General features: G+C 31.8%; 1 protein-coding gene across 1 annotated transcript in view; it reads left to right on the top strand.

The window, feature by feature from the left end:
* Positions 1 to 20195, top strand: part of LOC144255073 (protocadherin-15-like) — a 435746-nt gene that overhangs the window by 327606 nt on the left and 87945 nt on the right. The window contains 3 exon segments of the mRNA XM_077799104.1: positions 13307 to 13416; positions 14659 to 14799; positions 19846 to 19877. Coding sequence (XP_077655230.1) covers positions 13307 to 13416; positions 14659 to 14799; positions 19846 to 19877 — 283 coding nt within the window.

The following is a 20195-nucleotide window of genomic DNA, read 5'->3' as shown; positions in this document are numbered from 1 at the left end:
GAAAGGAGGCCATCCACCTTTGCTAATTTTCTTACCCCAAAGGAAAGGCAAATGACCTCCTATCTTCATAACTGGAGGTGATTTTTCTACTTAGAGCAATGAATCCATCAGAGTTATTTCCCTACACTTCCAGAGAAACCAAAGGGATGACCTACAGCTTACTGACAAAGCCATCGCTCAATTATAAACCTGGAAAGAACTTTTTTTTAAATGTTTACCTCTCAAAGGGGCTGAAGAAACCTACTTAAATTGTAATGGAGCTGAGAAAACATTAAAAATTATCTTGGTCCCTATATACTTAGCTTGTGGATGGGATGGTGGTTCCGATTTGAGAAAGTGACTGGGTTTCTCTCTGTACCCTTAATCTTCCATGCATAAGAAAGGTAGACTGGGTGATTTTACCTGCTACTCAGGACTGAGTGGAAGCCTTGGGGCTCAGAGTTTAAGGCTGAAAGTCACACAATCTTCCCCCAGTCTAAAACTCCCACCACACACATACCCCAAATTATTTTGATCAAAGCAACACACAGGACCACCCTAAATTCAAATAGAAGCAAAGTAAATTCTCCTTCCTGATAGGATGAACAGAAATATTTGTAACAATGTTTTTAACTGGCATAAAAAATTAAACATACTTACAGGATACTGTGTGATCTTTTGATGCATGTGTATATTGTATAATGGGTTCAAAATATTCACCACAGTCTATCTTCTGTCCTCAGTTATTTACATTTCTGCCATATGCAAAGCAACAGCTGGGCTTCTTGGCACATGCCTGTAATCCTAGCTACTAGGGAAACATTTGCAAGAGTATTGTGAGTTCAAAGCCAGCCTCATCATGTTACCAAGGCGCTGAGAAACTTAGCAAGACACTGTCTCTAGATTTTTTTTTAACAAGGGCAAGGGATGTGGTTCATTGGAAAAGCACCCCTTGGTTCAATCCCAGGTACCAAAAAAATAAACAAACAAATAAATATATAGAAAAACAAACATTTGGGCCTTTAGGATCTCCAATAGTTTTATTCCATTTAAAAAATCAGTCTTGAATTCAGAATCATATCACATTTAAGTCAAGTCCAAATGTGGGCAAGGTTCTTTGGGTGCTATTCCTCTTGATTCAAATATCTGTGAACTACACAAGATATTTACATAAACCACAATGATGAAACAGCAGAACCATAACATACTGTTCTTGTCTCCCCTCTCCTTTTTAATATATATCATCAAAAGTCACTATAAGGTTCAGGCGCAGTGGTGCACTCCTGTAATTCCAGTGGCTAGGGAGGCTGGGGCAGGAGGATCACAAGTTCAAAGCCAACCTCAGCAACTTATTGAGGCCCTAAGAGACTAAGGGAGATCTCATCTCAAAATAAAACATAAATAGGGGAAGGGAGTGTTGCTGAGTGGTTAAGTACCCCTAGGCTCAATTTCTGGTACCAAAGAAAAAAAATTCACTAGAAGGAATCGGTAGACCCTTTTAGAAACTCCCTTAAGAACATCCCCAAATTCACTAGTTCATAAGGCAATCTCCTCCAAGTTACTGTGACAATTTTGCCAGTTGGTTCACAACTACTAAGCAAGAATTGTCATTTTCTAGCCCTGATCAACTATTTTCTCATCAACTTTACAGCTTCCTCTAACAGATGGTTCTCCCGTTCTCCAGCCTCACTGCTCATTTCCAGCCACTGCCTGCCAGCCAGTTCACAACTAGGGCCATATATTTTCATATTTTGCTATGGAAATAGTCCACTCTCAGGAAACAATTTCTGTTATCTATATCAAAACTTAGTGACTCAAGACAAAAACAATTTATGTATTTTGATACTCCTGTGTGTTGCAAGGTCTAATCTCAGCTGGGCACTCTCCTTAGGCTAGGTCAACTAGAGGAGTTGAGCTTTCCCCAACGTGTTTTTGGTTTTTTTTATAATAAAAAAAAGACTGTTCTCATATTCTTCACATGCAATCTCAGAGCACCTATACAACATGCAAAAGAAAGTTACAAGGTCTTATTTTCATGAGAGCAACAATGTCACTATCATCTTGTTTTGTTGGACAAGTTCATGGCAGGGATTAGATACAAGGAAAGGAAAAACAAACTGCAGTTCTGAACGGGAGAAACAGCAAAGAAAACTTTGTATTTTTAATTCACATACCATGCCAATACCTTCTAACCTGAATAAATATATCAGGAAATTAAAATGTGTTAAATTTCTGTGGAAGTAAATGGTATACTAAGAATGATGACATAAAAATGATGGGGCTTAAAAAATCTATTCAAGTTTTGGTACATATTTCTAATTTTATAATATCTGTATTTGCAATTAAAATGAATTTCTGGGATGAGGAAGTTTTAGATTATTAACTTATTTCTTTATTTTAATTTCTCAGTACACTAAGTAGTTGGCAGGAAAAGAAAAAAAAAAAAAACGAGTTATTAATCAGACATACTAAGAATAATGAATCTGTTTTTTAGTAAATGGACACTTGGAACCTAAAAATTTCAAAATTACAAATTAGCATATTTGTTGGGAAGATTTCTTGTTTGTTAAAGCGAATTCCTCAGGATTTTTGAATATGTTTTTTAAATTTAACAAATATGAACACAGTGTGGATGAAAGAACAAAGTGAGATGATATAGATGTATTATTTAGTAGCAAAATTTCAAAAACAAAAATCTGTGCACAGGTATGTATTAGAGCATATTCTTTATTTTAATTAAGCTTGAAGTTATTTTATTATTTTAATAATTTAAAGAAATGTTGAAAATTATTACTTTCATGGCATAATTGTTATTGGCTTAAAAAGCAAGTGATTATAAAAGGGAAGAAATTTGTTTATGGTTACCTTAATTATAATAAAATTTACATCTAAGCATCATATGTTAATTGTAACTTCATTAATAACAATATAGAAGAAAATTTAGTACCTCAACTTCCTCAAGTAGTGATGAATTTGTCTACTTTAAGGTACTGAGTACTGATTATATTATATATATTATATTATATAATATATACTGATTATATTATATATATATTTTTTCCTAAATGGCATAATTGTAAACATTCACAATCTTCCTAGGCTGTGAACAATTTAGGAAATAACGTTTTTTTCTAATTTTTCAAAAATTCTCATGACTCTTAAATGACTATTGTGTTTTTGTTTTTTTTTAAAGAGAGAGAGAGAGAGAACCTTTTAATATTTATTTTTTAGTTTTCGGTGGACACAACATCTTTATTTTATTTTTATGTGGTGCTGAGGATCAAACCCAACGCCCCACACATGCCAGGCGAGCACGCTACCACTTGAGCCACATCCCCAGCCCAACTATTGTGTTTTTTGAGGAAGTACATTCAGTAATTTATGCAGAATGAATAGAAATATCAGATGCTAAATCTAGATTTATTTTTATATTGTAATATTATTTGTATGATTACACTAATATACTTTAAGATCCCATAGTGATTGATGATTTTTATGTTTCTTATCTAGAAGCATAAACTTTATTAAATTAATAAATAAAAACATTAAGTGACTGGTTTGAAAATGTATTAACTGTCTTTAGAAAAGACCAACTATACAAATTCATCCTTAAAAGAGAAAAGAGCTCCCACTATATAGTTAAATTAACTAAAGTACAAAATTGTTTTCTCAGAGTTCACCACTAGGTATATAGAGACCCACAACATAGCCTGTTTAAGTAGGTAGTTCAGTCATTCAGTTATGAACATCCTTGGCCTACTTATTCCCTCAAAAGTTGTAGCCCCCTAATTCTATTTACAGCTAGATTTGTAGATCCTTAGGAACTTACCATATAATCTTTCTCATTAGGAGTCTGATATTAATGCACTTACTAAATTTTACCCTGAGAGTTTTTGTAACTGGTTTGTTGGCAAGGCTCTAACCTCCCTGCACCTAGGGCCCACTTCCTCTCTCAGGTCTTTGTATCTGCATTGTCTCATCCATCATAGGGACACAGCATGTGTTCAGTAAAGAATTTATGAATGAAAGTGTAAGCTTATGTGAGTAAAACTATTGGATTTTGGTGATTTATTTTTATTGTTTTTAACTTTCAATGCCCACTATAGTTATCAGAATCATCCCATGGTAGTTGTATATGAATGAAGCCAAAAATTATCTATGGATTTAAAACTATAAAAATAGAAAAGGAAAATATTATCTTTGTCTTGTATGTACAATTGATGTATGCTGAGATCTATAAAGGGAAAATCACAGTGCATAAGACATATTTTACAGTATTAGCTCATTAAAATAGTCACTTCATCTTTTGTATGTTCCTACTGTTTAGAAGAAAAAAGTACACATATAATTTTATCTTCAAGCTACTCTTCCAGAAGCAGAAATTATAAAATAATGATGTTAATAGCCATAATTTGTGATCAGCATAAGGAAAAGTTTTCTTTTTGTACATATAATGTCCTTTAGTACAATCAGCAAACTTCTGAAATAAGTATTGTCTCCACTTAACAGAAAAAGAAGTAAAATAAGAGAAGCCAAGCAATTAGGTCATAAAGCTAATCAATGGCAGAACTGCAATCTATGAGAATCAGAAGCAGCACTATCTGGTTAGCTCTAGGTTTTGGAAGATCATCCATGGCTGTAAGCTTAAAGACTAAAGCAAGCCACTCAGAGAGTTGGAAGTTAGAGAGGACATAGGAAGGAGGAAAAGATGGAGAAAGGAAGCCCATTTTTCTTTACCAGTGTGATTTCAAACCCCCTACTCTCTTTACCATCTAGCCAATTGTTGCAGATCATATTCCTGAGCCTGACCTAATGGGCCTCTGAAATCAGATCATTTTTAGTGTTACATTTTGAAAATTTCAAGATATTTTTTCAGCACATTCTGACAGTTTGAGAGACATTGACTATGATGGATTCAAATAACTCAAGAAATGAGAATAGTAATAAAGTAAAACATAGATACAGACCCCCACAGATAAGAGTTTTACTTTTAGAATGGCTTAAGAAATTATTTAGATTTCTGATGTCATGTCTTTAAAAAGAGGATGCTTTATGGATCTGAATAAAAGTAAAACTCTTAATAGTGAACACACTTAGGGGAAAAATGTAAAAAACAGCATATAAACAATTGGTTTTTATTAATTTTCTAATCTACAATTCATCCTAGAAATTCTGATAAAGCTGGTCTCAGCCTCCCAATTTATCACTTTTTAAAACTTTTTTTTTAGTTAGATATATTGAATTTAGATCACCCTGATGCAAGTACTCCAAGGTTACAAATAATAAGAGTTCCAGTGGGTGTTTATTTTTTTCTCATTTTCATTAAATTCCCTCATAGTAGATATAAAAACAGTTTCTTAATTGGTACTGATTTGCAAATATATTGAATTTAAACATGTCAAAATAAATTAGATTTGTCTCTCTGTAGAAAGAAAGCAATAGAGCCAGATTGAATCCCAGTGAAATTTTATAGTATCTATTTACAAACACTTTTATATCTTAAACTGCATGGCATTTAATATAATTAGGAACTTTATGAAACGTGTATAACATTTACTTTTATTTTTACTCCTTGAGCACAATAATAAAAGTAGGCTCTAAATTGTATAATAATTGTTTTATCTATGTTTATACTGTAAATCTGGGTCTAACATTTGGACAATGTAAATTGTGTTACTTTAGTATAGTCATTAGATGACAGATATAGTTAAGTGTATTTAATTGAAAGAGATTTTTTTAAATCTGTGTTTTCAGTAATAATTTAAAATGTTAAACAAGTGTGAGCGATTTATGTCTTCAAAAGAAAATTGAAATATTTTGCTTAAAAATTATAAAGCAGTTTTTCTGGTTCATGCATTTAGTGACAAAGATGTATTTTAAAACAAGAGGTTTTGATTAATTTTGGTCAATTTTCTTACTAAAATCTAGCTCTTTGTGATGTATACATACAACATAATATTATTCAGCAATACAGCAAAATGAGATATCATGTCATAAAAACATGGAGAAAATTTATGTAAACATTGATAAGGAAAGAAGTTAGTCTGAAGAGACTGTGTGATTCCAACTGCATGGCATCCTGGAATATGCAAGAATATAGTGACAGTGAACAGACATTGCAAGAGGTTCAGAAAAAGAGAAGGAGTAGTCTGAAAAATAGTAGATTTTCCATATTGGCTACACCAATTTGCAGTTCCCACCAGCAATGTATGAGTGTGCCTTTCCCCCCACATCCTCACCAACATTTATTATTGTTTGTCTTCATAATAGCTGCCATTCTTACTGGAGTGAGATGATATCTTAGAGTAGTTTTGATTTGCATTTCTCTAACTGCAAGAGATGATGAACATTTTTTCATATATTTGTTAATTGATTGTATATCCGCTTCTAAGAATTGTCTGTTAATGTCCTTGGCCCATTTATTCATTGGGATATTTGTTTTTTTTGGTGCTTAGCTTTTTGAGTTCTTTATATACCCTAGAGATTAGTACTCTGATGTGTGAGGGGTAAAAATTTGCTCCCAAGATGTAGGCTCTCTATTCACCTCACAGATTGTTTATTTTGCTGAGAAGAAACTTTTTAGTTTGTGTCCATTCCATTTATTGATTCTTTGTTTTAATTCTTGTGCTATAGGAGTCTTATTAAGGAAGTTGGGGCCTAATCCCACTTGATGAATATTAGGGCCTACTTTTTGTTCTATTAGATGCAGAGTCTCTGGTTTAATTCCTAGGTCCTTGATCCACTTTGAGTTGAGTTTAGTGCATGATGAGAAATAGGGGTTTAATTTTATTTTGTTGCATATGGATTTCCAGTTTTCTCAGCACCATTTGTTGAAGAGGCTATCTTTTCTCCAATGAATGTTTATGTCGCCTTTGTCTAATATAAAGTATTACAAACAATATGGAAAGCAGTATGGAGATTTCTTGGACTGGGAATGGAACCACCATTTGACCCAGCTGTCCCTGTCCTCAGTCTATACCCAAAGGACTTAAAAACAGCATACTACAGGGACACAGCCACATCAATGTTTATAGCAACACAATTCACAATAGCTAAACTATAGGACCAACCTAGATTCCCCTCAGTAGATGAATGGATATATGTGGTATATACACAATGGAATATTACTCAGCAATAAGAGAATAAAAAGCCATCCATTTGCAGGTAAGTGGATGGCTTTGGAGAAAATAATGCTAAGTGAAGTTACCAATCCCCAAAAAACAAATGCTGATTGTTTTCTCTTATATAAGGTGACTGAAGCATAATGGCATAGGAAGTGGGAGCATGGGAGGAATAGAAGAACTCTAGATAGGGCAGACAGGTGAGAGGGGAAAGGAGGGGGCTGGGGGTTGTCAATGATAGTGGAATGTGATAGACATCATTATCCAAACTACATGTATAAAGACATGAATTGATGTGAACATACTTTATATACAGAGATATGAAAAATTGTGCTCTATATATGTAATAAGAATTGTAACCCATTCCACTATCATGTATTTAAAAAATAAAGTCAACACACACACACACACAAAAAAAAAAACAGAGAAAAAATAGTAGATTTTTAGGTTAGTCTGTGGCAGGTTCATTAATAACTAATCCCAAGGGAGGACTTCCATTGCGTGGAGGACAGCAAAGAGCATCACTATGCCACCCTAGTTGTCCCTTGACTTCTCTCCATTGCATCCTGGGCTGAATGACCCTGGTAAGACAGAACACATCCATGTGGAACAACTTATATGAAGCATTGTTTGTTAATAGCTATGCTAATGGGTAGGAGGTGGTGGTTCATTGCTGTTTTAATTTTCGAGTCTTTGCCAAGTTCATGTTAGTAAGTACTTTTTTCTACAATTACTTATTGTATATTTGTCACATACCATTTATATTTTGTCTTAGAATATTTATTCAAGTCCTTTGTCCATTTTATACTTGGACTGTTAGTTGAGGGATATCTTCACACCCTTTTCATTGGAGCATAATTCACAGTAGCCAAGAAATGAATCAACCTAAGTTCCCATTAATGGATGAATGGAGAAATCAAACTTGGCATGTACAGTGGAATGTTGTTCAGCCCTAAAATATACAGAAACCCTGCCATTTGCAACAAAGATAAACCTGGAATATGTTATATTAGATGAAATAGTACAGACATGGAAAGAAATAAGACATAATTTCATTTATAAGTGGAACCTAAAAAATGTTGAACTCATAAGATCATAAAGGAATGGTTGTTATCAAGGACTGGATGGTGAGGGAGGATTCAGTGATTTTAGTCAAGAGATACAACATTTTACTTAGGAGAAGTAAGATAAAGAGATCCTTTGTACAATATGGTGACTTATAGTTTATGATAAGGCATTATATGCTTGAAAATTACTTAGAGTAGATTTTAAGTATTCTCACCAGAAGTAAATATGTGAAATTATCCCTATATTAACTAATTTAATTTGGTCACTACACAATGTATAAAAATTTCAAATGCTGTACAATATAAATACCTGTGCTTTTAATTGTCATTTAAAATATAAATGATAATAAGAAGGAAATAAAAAATAATTCAGTAGTAATCAAGGTTTTCTGGAAGGATCTATAAATAGTTAAATGCTAGGCATTATGAAACTATCATTATCTAATATTTTTCTCAATAACAAAAACAAAAATAATGCCTATTAATTAAAAAAAATATATGGCTGTTTTACATAGAAATTTAGGGAGTCTGATACAATGCAAATAGAATTATGAACAAGATAACCAAATTTAAAATTAGTTTCTATCATAGTTTGTTTTATAATAAAAATATTATTTAAGCTTGTCTGTAAGAATTAATTAAGATGATTTCAGAATTTTTGTGAAAAAATGTCAACTTGGTTTAAAATAGCCAATAAAATTCAGAGTTGCCATTAGGGAGTTAGAAATGTTTCTCTTCGAGATATTCCAGGGCACATGGCCATCACACCCAATTTAGAGCATGTTTTTATGAAAGACCTTATAATGAAGGTCTTTCCTGAAGGCCTGAAACCATTGGTCTTTCTAGTGTTGGATGTCCATATCTGTTAAAGACATACAGTTTACTTTGGTATACCATTTACTTGATATATTGAATCTTTGGCTGTATAGTTCTCTTATTTTTCACAATTAAAAATTATTTTTTAGGATTTTTTATTTTTTTATTTTATTTTTTGTGATGTTTTAATCTTATATAAATAAAAGACAAAACATTCCCTAAACTAAATCTTATTCCAATTCAGTGAGTACATATGAACCCTATTTCGAGTGCTTCTTTAATTTTGTGTACTTTTTGTGAGTCTTACCAACAATAAATTTAGTTTTGAAAATTGGTATTCTTGAATTTCAGAGACCCAGTAACTTTTCATTTTGAGTCAAGCATTAAAAAGTTAAATTAGAATTCATCTAATCCTCCCAGAGGGAGGGGAAAAGAGAGGATATGGGGGCAGGAAAAGACAGTGGAATGAGATGGACATCACTTTAAGTACATATATGCAGAGATGAATGGTGTGACTCTACTTTGTGTACAACCAAAGATATGAAAAATTGTGTTCTATATGTGTAATATGAATTGTAATGCATTTTGCTTTCATATATAATGAATTAAAATTAAAAAAACAGTTAAATTAGAAGAGGGCTGCTGATACATCACATGCTATAAATGAATGTATTGCAGGGATATGAATTAATAGTGAAATATTTGTTTTTTAAGTCTTCTGAGAAACTCCTTATTTGGCCATAATTATTTCTTCTGAAATTAAACAATAGATTTTGATCATACTCACTGGAAAGAAAAGAAAGAATGATAAATCACATTCTATCAGTCAAAAAAATGGAAGAACTGAAAACGTGTTAGTAGATACATTTATTTAAAAAAAAAAACCTACCAGCCTATAAAACAAATTTTGTTCCATGATGCTTTAAAAAGTAAATGTCCATTAATTGCCAAAATTTGATAGTTCATAAAATTCATATAAAATACTTAAATATCCTTTGTCAGTTGGAAAGATCACACTGGGCTTCAATTATTGCATAGTACTTATGCAGTGTCCCATTCCTTAGTTTCATTCTCCCTATTCATTTATACCCAGCCCACATTATTTCATTTGATTTTGATTCTACCTTCTCTGTTCATCTGACCTTATAGCCCTGATTTACACCAACTCCTTCGTTTTACATTCAAATTATATGTGACTCCAAGTAGAGTATGTAATTTGCCCAATAATGTAAGTGATACTTTCCAGGGCATAAAACAATAATAAAATAGGTCTTCCTGGCAATAAATAGAAAATAATTGAGATGTTGCAATCTAATGTTCATTATCAGAGAGGTTCATTTAATTCTAGCTAGGAGAAAATTGCGTTTTTATAGTATGTTTTTATTCTCATAAAAAGAAGTGTGCTGCAACAATTAAGACAAAGGTTAATGAGAAGATATTTTGTCTAGAAGTAAATCTGTTTTAAACATTCACTAACAAATAGAAATTTAAATGCTCTTAGTGGTATGCAGAGGATTTAAATGCCTTCTAAATTATGCCAGTTTCTTTACCCCATGATAATATTTGCATCCTCATTTTGAAGTTAGGATAAAAAAAATGAACACAAAATATTATTTTTAATATTTGAAAATGAGATGGAAATTTTATGTTAAAGATAAAAGATTATTAGCAGTCATCTTATATATATATATAAATATTTGTATATATATTATTAAGACTAAAAAAGAGGTTAACTATAGAATGTATCAAACTTAGCTCATCTCACTAACAAAATAGGCAAGTAATATCTACTTCCTCAAGAAAGAAATTCAGTTTTTCAAAAATTTTCCAATCTATGACTATAACCCATCTGATTTCAAAAAGTTTTCTTACATCCAATTTCTTTATTTATATAAAAAAATTTAATATATATATGACAGCATAATGCATTACAATTCTTATTACATATATAGAGCACAATTTTTAATATCTATGGTTGTATGCATAGTATATTCACAACAATTCGTGTCTTCATACATGTACTTTAGATAGTAATTATCATCACATTCCACCATCTTTAATAACCCCATACCCCCTCCCTCCCCCTCCAACCCCTCTGCCTATCTATGAGTTCCTCTATTCCTCCCATGCTCCCATTCCTTATCCCACTATTAGTCAATGTTTATAGCAGCACAATTCACAATAGCTAAACTGTGGAACCAACCTAGATGCCCTTCAAAAGATAAATGGATAGAAAAAAAAATGTTGTATATATACACAATGGAATATTACTCAGCAATAAAACAGAATAAAATCATAGCATTTGCAGTTAAATGGATGCAGTTAGAGAGATAATGCTAAGTGAAGTTAGCCAATCCCCAAAAAAAACAATGTCTAATGTTTTCTTTGACATAAGGAGGCTGATTCATAGTGGGATAGGGAGAAATGGGAGAAATAGAGGAACTCTACATAGGGCAGATGGGTTGGAAGGGAAGGGAGGGGCATGGGGTTATTAATGATGGTGGAATATGATGATCATTATTTTCCAAAGTAGAGGTATAAAGACATGAATTGGTGTGAATATACTGTATACAACCAGAGATATGAAAAATTGTGCTTTATATGTGTAATAAGAATTGTAATGCATTCCACTGTCATATTAAAAAAAGATTGAGGCCAGAGGTTAATCTTACAGAAATCAGATTGGTTATAGTAACTGGAATAGAAAAAAGATGAAGAAATGTTGCTTAGATCCTATACGTAATCCTTTTTTAAATCTATCAAAAATGGATGACATTAAATTATTGTGAATTATAGAGAATGATTGCTTGGTATAAATTTATGAAGATAGTTATGATAGCCTACTTATGATAACCAATTTATAAAATCATATTTTGAAAATTAAATAAGGTATTAATGAATATTTTTGAAGTCATATAGATACCAAATTACTAGAGAAATAATATGTCTACAGTTAAGCAAAATAAGTGAATTAAAAGGAAATGTGAATTTTGTTATGCTATCCATTCAAATACTTTGATATAGTTAAAAAATATAGTAGATCAGGATTAGGATAAGAAAAAAAAATATATGAAGCCCATCTGCTCAAATATGAACACAAGAGCAACATTTTATTTCAAAAATTTGAGTTAGCAAATGCATGTAACTATTGGTTTCAGTCCAGAAGTTACTTTGGAAATTGAAAATAATTTTGTATGTAATATGGCAGATAATAGAATAATATTATGTTTTATTTTAATTAAAATAATATATATTATAAGGCATTCTAACCAGGATCATTTGCATAATTTTGAACATCATTTTTAGATTTGAAGTTTTAATATGGTATTTTCTCTGAAGCACCAGATAGTGGTATTACTCAAATAAACTTGCACATGTATAATATTACACACACTCTATTATTAAAATCAAAACTCTTATCATTCCAAATAGATACTCCTACACATCTCTTAGAATGGCCATAATCTTGAACACTGACAACAACAAATGTTGGTAAGAATAAGGAGCAACAGGAACTCTCATTAATGAAAAGAACAAAAATCTGTATATCTACTTGGTCAGTTTCTTTAAAACTAAACCAAATCTTACCATATGATCCAGAAGTCATACTCTTCTGTGTTTACCCAAAGAGGTTGAAAATTTATGGCCATACAAACCCTGTAAACTGATATTTATAGCACCTTTATTCTCAATTGTCAAAACATGTAAGCAACAAAGGCTTCTTCATATATGGAAATAAACTTCAGTGCTTCTAGTTCATATAATATTATTCAGCTGTAAAATAAATGAGGTAGCAAGCCATGAAAAGATGAAGAAGAAGGCTAAGTGCATATTATGAATCTGAATAGTGGCTGTATAGTATGATTTCAATTGTAAAGTCTCTATACATTGATTCCATTTCTCTATAACATTTCTGGAGAAGGTAAAACTGGACCTACAAAAAAAGATAAGTGTTTGTTAGGGACTGAACAAATAGGTGAAGTGCCAAGAGTATTTAGGGCAGTAAAAATTCTTTGTATGATACTATAATGGTGAATATTGTTCATTAAACACTTGTCCAAACCACAGAATATGTAACACCAAAATTAAAACATAAAGTAAACTATTGATTTGAGGTGGATATGACATGTAATCCAGTTTCATCAACTGTCTCAAAAGTAGCACTGTAACATGGGATGAGGTTAATGGAGGAGGCTATGTACATGTAGGAGCAGAAGGTATATGGGGGGGAATCTTTTAAGTTCCCCTCAATTTTTCTGTGAACCTAAAGTGACTTTAAAAAATAATCTTAAAATAAATAAATTGCTATCTCTAAATTTACAGACCTCCTCCAGTAAGTGAACTTGCAGCCAGGGGGACCACAGTTGGTGTAATTTCTGCTGCAGCCATCAATCAAAGTATTGTGTACTCCATTGTTTCAGGAAATGCAGAAGGTGAGTTGATTTTTAGCTTGTGTTTTCACAAGAAACCAATGAAATTGCCAGTGACTCACTATTACTAGACACTGTTGCCCCTACAGCCAGTGCTCAACATCTTACTTTCCTCATTGCATTTCTTTTTTTTTTTTTTTTGCTAATATGATGCCATTATGCCTCCCGCCTAGATAAAAAATGAGCTTCCTGTTTATTTATTTTTACATTTATTTATTGGACATCCAGCATCTAACTAAAGCTGTAGTCCTTCAATTGGTTACAACACTTTTCCTCTCTACTTCCATCTGTTTTTTTTCCTTGAAGATAGCAATATGATTCTATTTATTATCATCTATCCCTCGAAGTTACTGTTTTACATTTAATTCATTTGTTATTTCATTCAACAAATATTTATTATACATCTATTATGGACTAATTTTCTTTCAGCCTCTAGGGATAGAACAGTAAACAGAATAGATCCCTACACTCATAGGATTTGACAGTCCAATGAGAGGTGATGGATAATAAAAATTATCAAATGTATAAATATGTAATATTTTAGACGGTCATAAATGATACGGAGAAAAGTGAGGAAAGGATGTGGAGAATCCAAACGGTGCAGCATTATAAACTGAAAAATGTTCTGTGTTTTTCACTTTAAAAATATATATTTATATATTTGCATATATACAAATTTCTAAAATATAGAAATCAGATGAAAATATTTAAGATAATTAGAATCATAAGTAATTTGAAAGTATAACCTACATATTAAATAACCCATTTGTTCTTTAAGAGGTTCTTAGCAGACCACTAATCCATAGAGTAAGATCCATTAAATTATTGAAAGTATAGTTATTAGGAAAACCAGAAAATATTTGGTGAAGCAAAATTAAATGGTTTTTTTAAAAGATGTATCTAAAATGTTTTACTATTGTAGAAGACCATCTGAACCTGTGGTGGTGAGTAGCGTATTATATACCACTTTTCAAGCATAAAGACCACAGAAGCATTGATATCCAGAAGAATCTCAAAACAACACACATGATTAATTATAATTTCAAGGTATCATTTGGGGAAATACTGATGTCTATTATTTCCAGGGCTGGAATATAGTTTCCAAAGCTGGTGCCTTATCACTTTCATACTTTACACTTTATAATTGCTACAATTAAGTGTTTTTGAAACCAGACTAACTTTTAAAGAGAATTATTCCCTTGCAAATGTGAAGGAAATGACTAGTAACTGTATTTTAAATTCTAGGTAAGTTTGGAATCAATAACATCACAGGTGTCATCTATGTGAATGCACCCCTGGATTACGAAACAAGAACAAGTTATGTGCTTAGAGTCCAAGCCGATTCCCTGGAAGTGGTCCTCGCCAATATCCGAGTTCCTTCAAAAAGTGAGTTATATTACTTAAGAGCTTGTCAAGAATTTTATAGTGTTTCTGCTGATATTCTAGTTAAATATATATGTAAATAAATTTCTCAGTGGAGAACAAAGGAGTATCATTAATACCTGGAAATGATTATCATTCATTTTAATAGCTGGTATATGGCAGTTCTGTGAGAGGTTTCATACTCTTGAAATGTCAAGGCAGTAAAATACTGTTGTCAAACTATGTATGTGATATTGTTAAAATACCATTATTATCAATATATATTAAATAATAAACCTTTTTTCTTAATTTATTGGAGAGACCCTGGATAAGTATATAAAACATAAACTATAATGGATGTGTATTTACTAGACATTGCCTGAACCATATGGCTTCTTTTTTTAATATTTTTTAGTTGTCAATGAACCTTTCTTTTATTTACTTACATGTGGTGCTAAGAATAGAATCGAACCCAGTGCCTCACACATACTAGGGAAGAGCTCCATGACTGAGCCACAACCCCAGCCCCACCAGGTGGCTTCTTGTACTTACTTATTTCCTTAAAGCAAAGGGAAAAACATTTTTCAATTGGTGACTAACAATAATCACAAATTACATGTAACATCATATTTAATCCACACCCATCTCTATAAAATGAAAAAATTATAACCCCATCTTGCAAACACAAGAAAGTTTCAGTGGAACTTAAAAAAAATGACAGTAAATGAAGAGTTGGAGTTTAACACTGCTTTGTGAAGCTAAAATCTTTTCTCAACATTTCAGTGAAATATAGTTGACCCACACAGTAAACCAAGTGAAAGTCCATTTGTGAAAGGCACTGACAAAAAATTTAAAAGATGTTGTAAATAATTGGATAAAGGTAATTCTTCTTATTTATTATAAACCTTATTTATTGAACAAGTGGAGGGAACTGTATAGTTGCTTGTGAAAGTACTATCTGATCATTTGAAAAAAAAACAGCTTATATACAATGTGTCTTTGAAATTAAAGGATTCAAACTGTTTTCAGTCAGAATGAATACTGGCAGAATTAAATTCCTTCAAAATAACAGACCACATTTTTTAAGCTTTAAAATCATTAAACTGCAGTATTTTTTAATATAAATACAGAGGATGCTTCAGCTTGTAAATTGAATTGTTTAAACAAGTTGACAAAATGATAGGGTAGCTCTAAATTATATAATATTGCACATACAAATAAATGGAAATTTTTAGTTGAAAATTTTGTAATGTTTCTTTGAAATAGTTGAAAAGCTTTAGAAAAAATTTTGTTGAATATTTAGGTTGTAGAATGTGGCATTTCTTGAGAAAAACCTGTGATTTTTAGGAATAGAGATATAGGAAGTTCTTATAGTTAAATATAACAAAACTAGCTCCCATTACTGTAATTTAAATATAATTGTAAGGCTAATGAAAGTTTACCTAACATACACATGTATGTTTGTATGTGCCTCTGTATGCATAGAGGTGAGATCAATTAGCACATTCAGAATTATCCTTTCAGAAATGCATGAAGTCTATAAAGCTAAATGTTAGTTTGTTTAATGCCTGATGCTCTGAATTTTGCTAACATCTCATAACTGACTTTTGCCCCTAAAACTTGAAATACGAACTCATATTTTTCAAACATAGTTTCATTTACTAATAACTGTTAATGGCTTGCAATCAATCCCTAGCCCATTAGCTATGCAAATACTAAGAGCATTATGTAAATTGAGGTTAATTAATTAGTTGTCTGAAGGTTCTTCTTTGCTTCAGAATTAGCTACCCTGTGGTCTTTAGCTCTACCATATATCACATGAACAAAGGCAATAAAAGTAAGAAGTTTTATTCATTAAAAAAGTATTATAGTGTAAATTCTTTATCATAACAACATAATTTTCAAAGTAAATTTTACAACTGTACTCTAACTGAATTTAATATTTAAATAAAAATTAATAATTTAAATAGAAAAATTTAAAGCTCCTTTAATAAATTCAAGGCTAGGAATATTTAAAACATCTTAACCTTTCAGTATGAAATGTGTGTTTTCAGTGCAGGGGATCAAAGTATGAAACATTTCAAGCATATATATACATATTACAGAGACAATTACAATGAATCTTCATGTATCAATTACCCATCTCAAGGTTAACATATGCTGAGAAATAGTTCTACATCCATTCCAAACTTCTCCCTACTGCATTATTCTGAAACTGCTCAGAGATACAACATTACACTCTAAATATTTTTGATATATGTCTTTCAAAGATGAGAACTGTTAAAACTTAATTTTAATAATTTTATGATAACTTCATCAAAATTAGCAAAAAATTTCCAATGCCAACATGTATGTAGTCAGTATTCATATTAATAATTTATTTTCAACAAAATTCAAAAATGGTCTACTCATTATGACCTATCAATAGATCTCTTATGTCTCATTTAATCTGTAGGCTTCATCACTGCTACTGATTTTTTATTTTCCTTGATTTTTCTTTAGGATACAGTTTTAAAATATTTTATTTGTATATTATAATTATACATAATGGTGGGACTTGTTATTACATCTCATACATACACATGATATAATAATCTAATTTGACCAGTATCATTCTCTAGTATTTCCTTGCTTTCCCTCCCTGGCCTTCCCTTTTCCCCTTATTTCTCAACTAACCTCCATTTGATTTTGAGATTTCTCACCACCACCTCTTTTTTGCTTTTTTTCTGTCTTCCACATGAAGGAAAATAATCAACCCTGAAGTTTCTGAGGTTGGATTATTTTGGAGGTTTTAGGTTGATTGATTTTGCTAAACATAATTTTCTCAAGTTACATCTATTTTCTTACAAATGACATAATTTCATTCTGCTTTATGGCTGAAAAAACAATCTCCATTGTTTGTATATATCAGCAGTTTCTTTTTTCATTCATCTGTTGATGAGTACCTATACTTATTTTATAATTTGACTATTGTAAATTGTGCTGCTATAAACATAGGTATGCATGTATTGTTCTGGTTGCAGAATTTCTGGTCTAATTCCCAGGTGTTTGATCTATTCTGAGTTGATGTTTTTGTAGGCAAGGATCTAGTCTTATCTTCTACATATGGGTAACCAGTTTTCCAAGCACTATTTGGAAAACAGACTGTCTTTTATCCAAAGTATGTTTTTGTTGCCTTTGTTAAGGAGAAGATCTGTAGGATAATTTAAAGTCAGGTATTGTGATGCCTCCACAATTGCTCTTTTGGCTTAAAATTTCTGTGGCTTTTCTGGATCTTTTATATTTCTAAATGAATTTTAGAACTATTTTTTCTAGGTCTGTGAAGATTATCATTGGCATTTTGATGGTAAATTACATTGAATTTGTATATTGCCTTTGATAATATGGATATTGTAGCAATATTATTTCTTCCTGACCATAAACATGGGAGGTTTTTCCATCTTCTTATGTCTTCTTCACTTTCTTTTTCAGTGTTCTATAGTTTTCATTGCAGAGGTATTCGTCTTCTTGGTTCTACTTATTCCTAGGCACTTTCTTTATTTTTAAGGCTATTTTTAATATGACTATTTTCCTGAATTTTTTTTTCTTGGAAGATTCACTATTATTGTACAGGAAAACTACTGATTTTTGTATGTTGATTTTTTTAACCTGCTACTTTGCTGAATTTATTTATTCATTCTAGCAGTCTTCTGGTGGAGGCTTTTAGATCTTCTTTTATTATCCCTTATATTTATTTGTTTAAGAAAATAGATTTCTGGAACCTGGATTTTGATGACTACATTGTGAAGAAATTGTTTCATATTTTTCTCTGCCTTCTTTATTTCAGTAAATCTGTATTTAGACTTGGAGGCTGGACTGATCTAGGTACTTTTTCTTTTTTTTTAATAAATAAATCATAGTTTTTGCTTCTTAGACATTAAGTTTCTTTGGTTATCTTTTTGTGACTTATAGTCATTCCTAGACAATTGACTACTTCATTTCAGTTATTCAGTATACACTAGTCAAAATACTGCTTTAAAGAGAAATTTTTCTTTCTCAAATATTTGGTTAACTTAATGTCCAGTTCACATAGGAAAGACAGAATTTTTTTGCTTATTTACTGGTTTTCAAAATTTGGGTTGATTCTCTATCATGTTCCAAGTAGGACCCCTGAGATAACATATTTTTGGTTTATGACCATATCATCTCTTTGCAACTATAATACTCATTTCTGTTGTAGCTTAAAAATGGGGAGAAGCAACATGAAAATAGAGGGTGGGTCTGTGCTCCTGTAAAACCTCATTTACTGAAGGGGGCTTGGGCTAGTTTGCGAATCAAATTTTCCCTCACTTGCTTTAGGCTTTTCATCCAGGGCTTCTGTATATGTTACCTTTCTTTACTGCTAGCTTCATCATTATCATTAATCATGTTTGGAAGTAGTACATAATATAATAAAGATGTAAATGCACGAATGTATTGATGCATGATGAAAAATAGATAGACACTCTATTTGCCAGATATAAAATATATGCCTGAAAACCATGCCTCCAGTGCTTTGATCCTGTGTACATTGATTCTGTGCTGGGAATGGTGAATGAATCATTACTTTAAATTGCCCAAAGACAGAGGCAACACCTCCCCTTTTTCTCAGTGTGAAGCTGCCCATCAAAAACTGCCCAGTTGATGGTGATGCCCTGCTCATAGGAGATTCTGTGCTAGCTAGGAAATTTATAAGTTCAATAGCCTTGGATTCAAAAACTAGCTGCCCAGAGGTAAAGAGTTACGGCTGCAAGTTGATAAGCCCTAATGGGACTGTTTTACCCACAACTTTGGTTTTGTTTATCTTGAAGAAGCATTCTTATAATAAATCCTTTTGATGTTTAAACCTACATAATAAATGTGCTGAGCCTCCTCCTTGTCAGTATCTCAGTAAATGGAAATCCAGAAATTACCCTGTGACATATTTCTTTGGAGGGAAAATTATATTTAGATTATTTTTCTACAACACACTCATTCCCCCTAAAAGAAGAATTGTTATATGTTCAAGTTTAATGTTGGATATTACAGTAAAAACACTGTCTATGTTTGCAGGGCAACATGAATTCATGTTTGAGACCTACCAGGTAAACCTAGAGGGAAAAAGATGAAGCAATAATTTTATGATGACTGTTGTCAAGCGGAATTGCAGCCACATCTAGATAAGTTGTACTCCTAGAAATGTGTAGACAGACAACCTGTAAATATTATTCAAGGTCCGGATTTGGGACACATGTGAATGCTAGTTTTCTTAGATCCTGTTAAGTAGGATCACCTGAATGTGTGATAATAATGCTAGAGGCAAAAACTAGAGACCAAATCTGAATTCATCCTAAAATGTCAAGCTGGAATTAATTGAAATGCACTGCCAAAATTAAGTTGGTGCAGGAGCACGCTGATTCTGA

The sequence above is a fragment of the Urocitellus parryii genome, chromosome 5, assembly GCF_045843805.1.
Source record: "Urocitellus parryii isolate mUroPar1 chromosome 5, mUroPar1.hap1, whole genome shotgun sequence".
Taxonomy (NCBI): domain Eukaryota; kingdom Metazoa; phylum Chordata; class Mammalia; order Rodentia; family Sciuridae; genus Urocitellus; species Urocitellus parryii.
The sequence above is the reverse complement of the archived record's forward strand: the minus strand, read 5'-3'. Positions and strand labels throughout refer to the sequence as shown.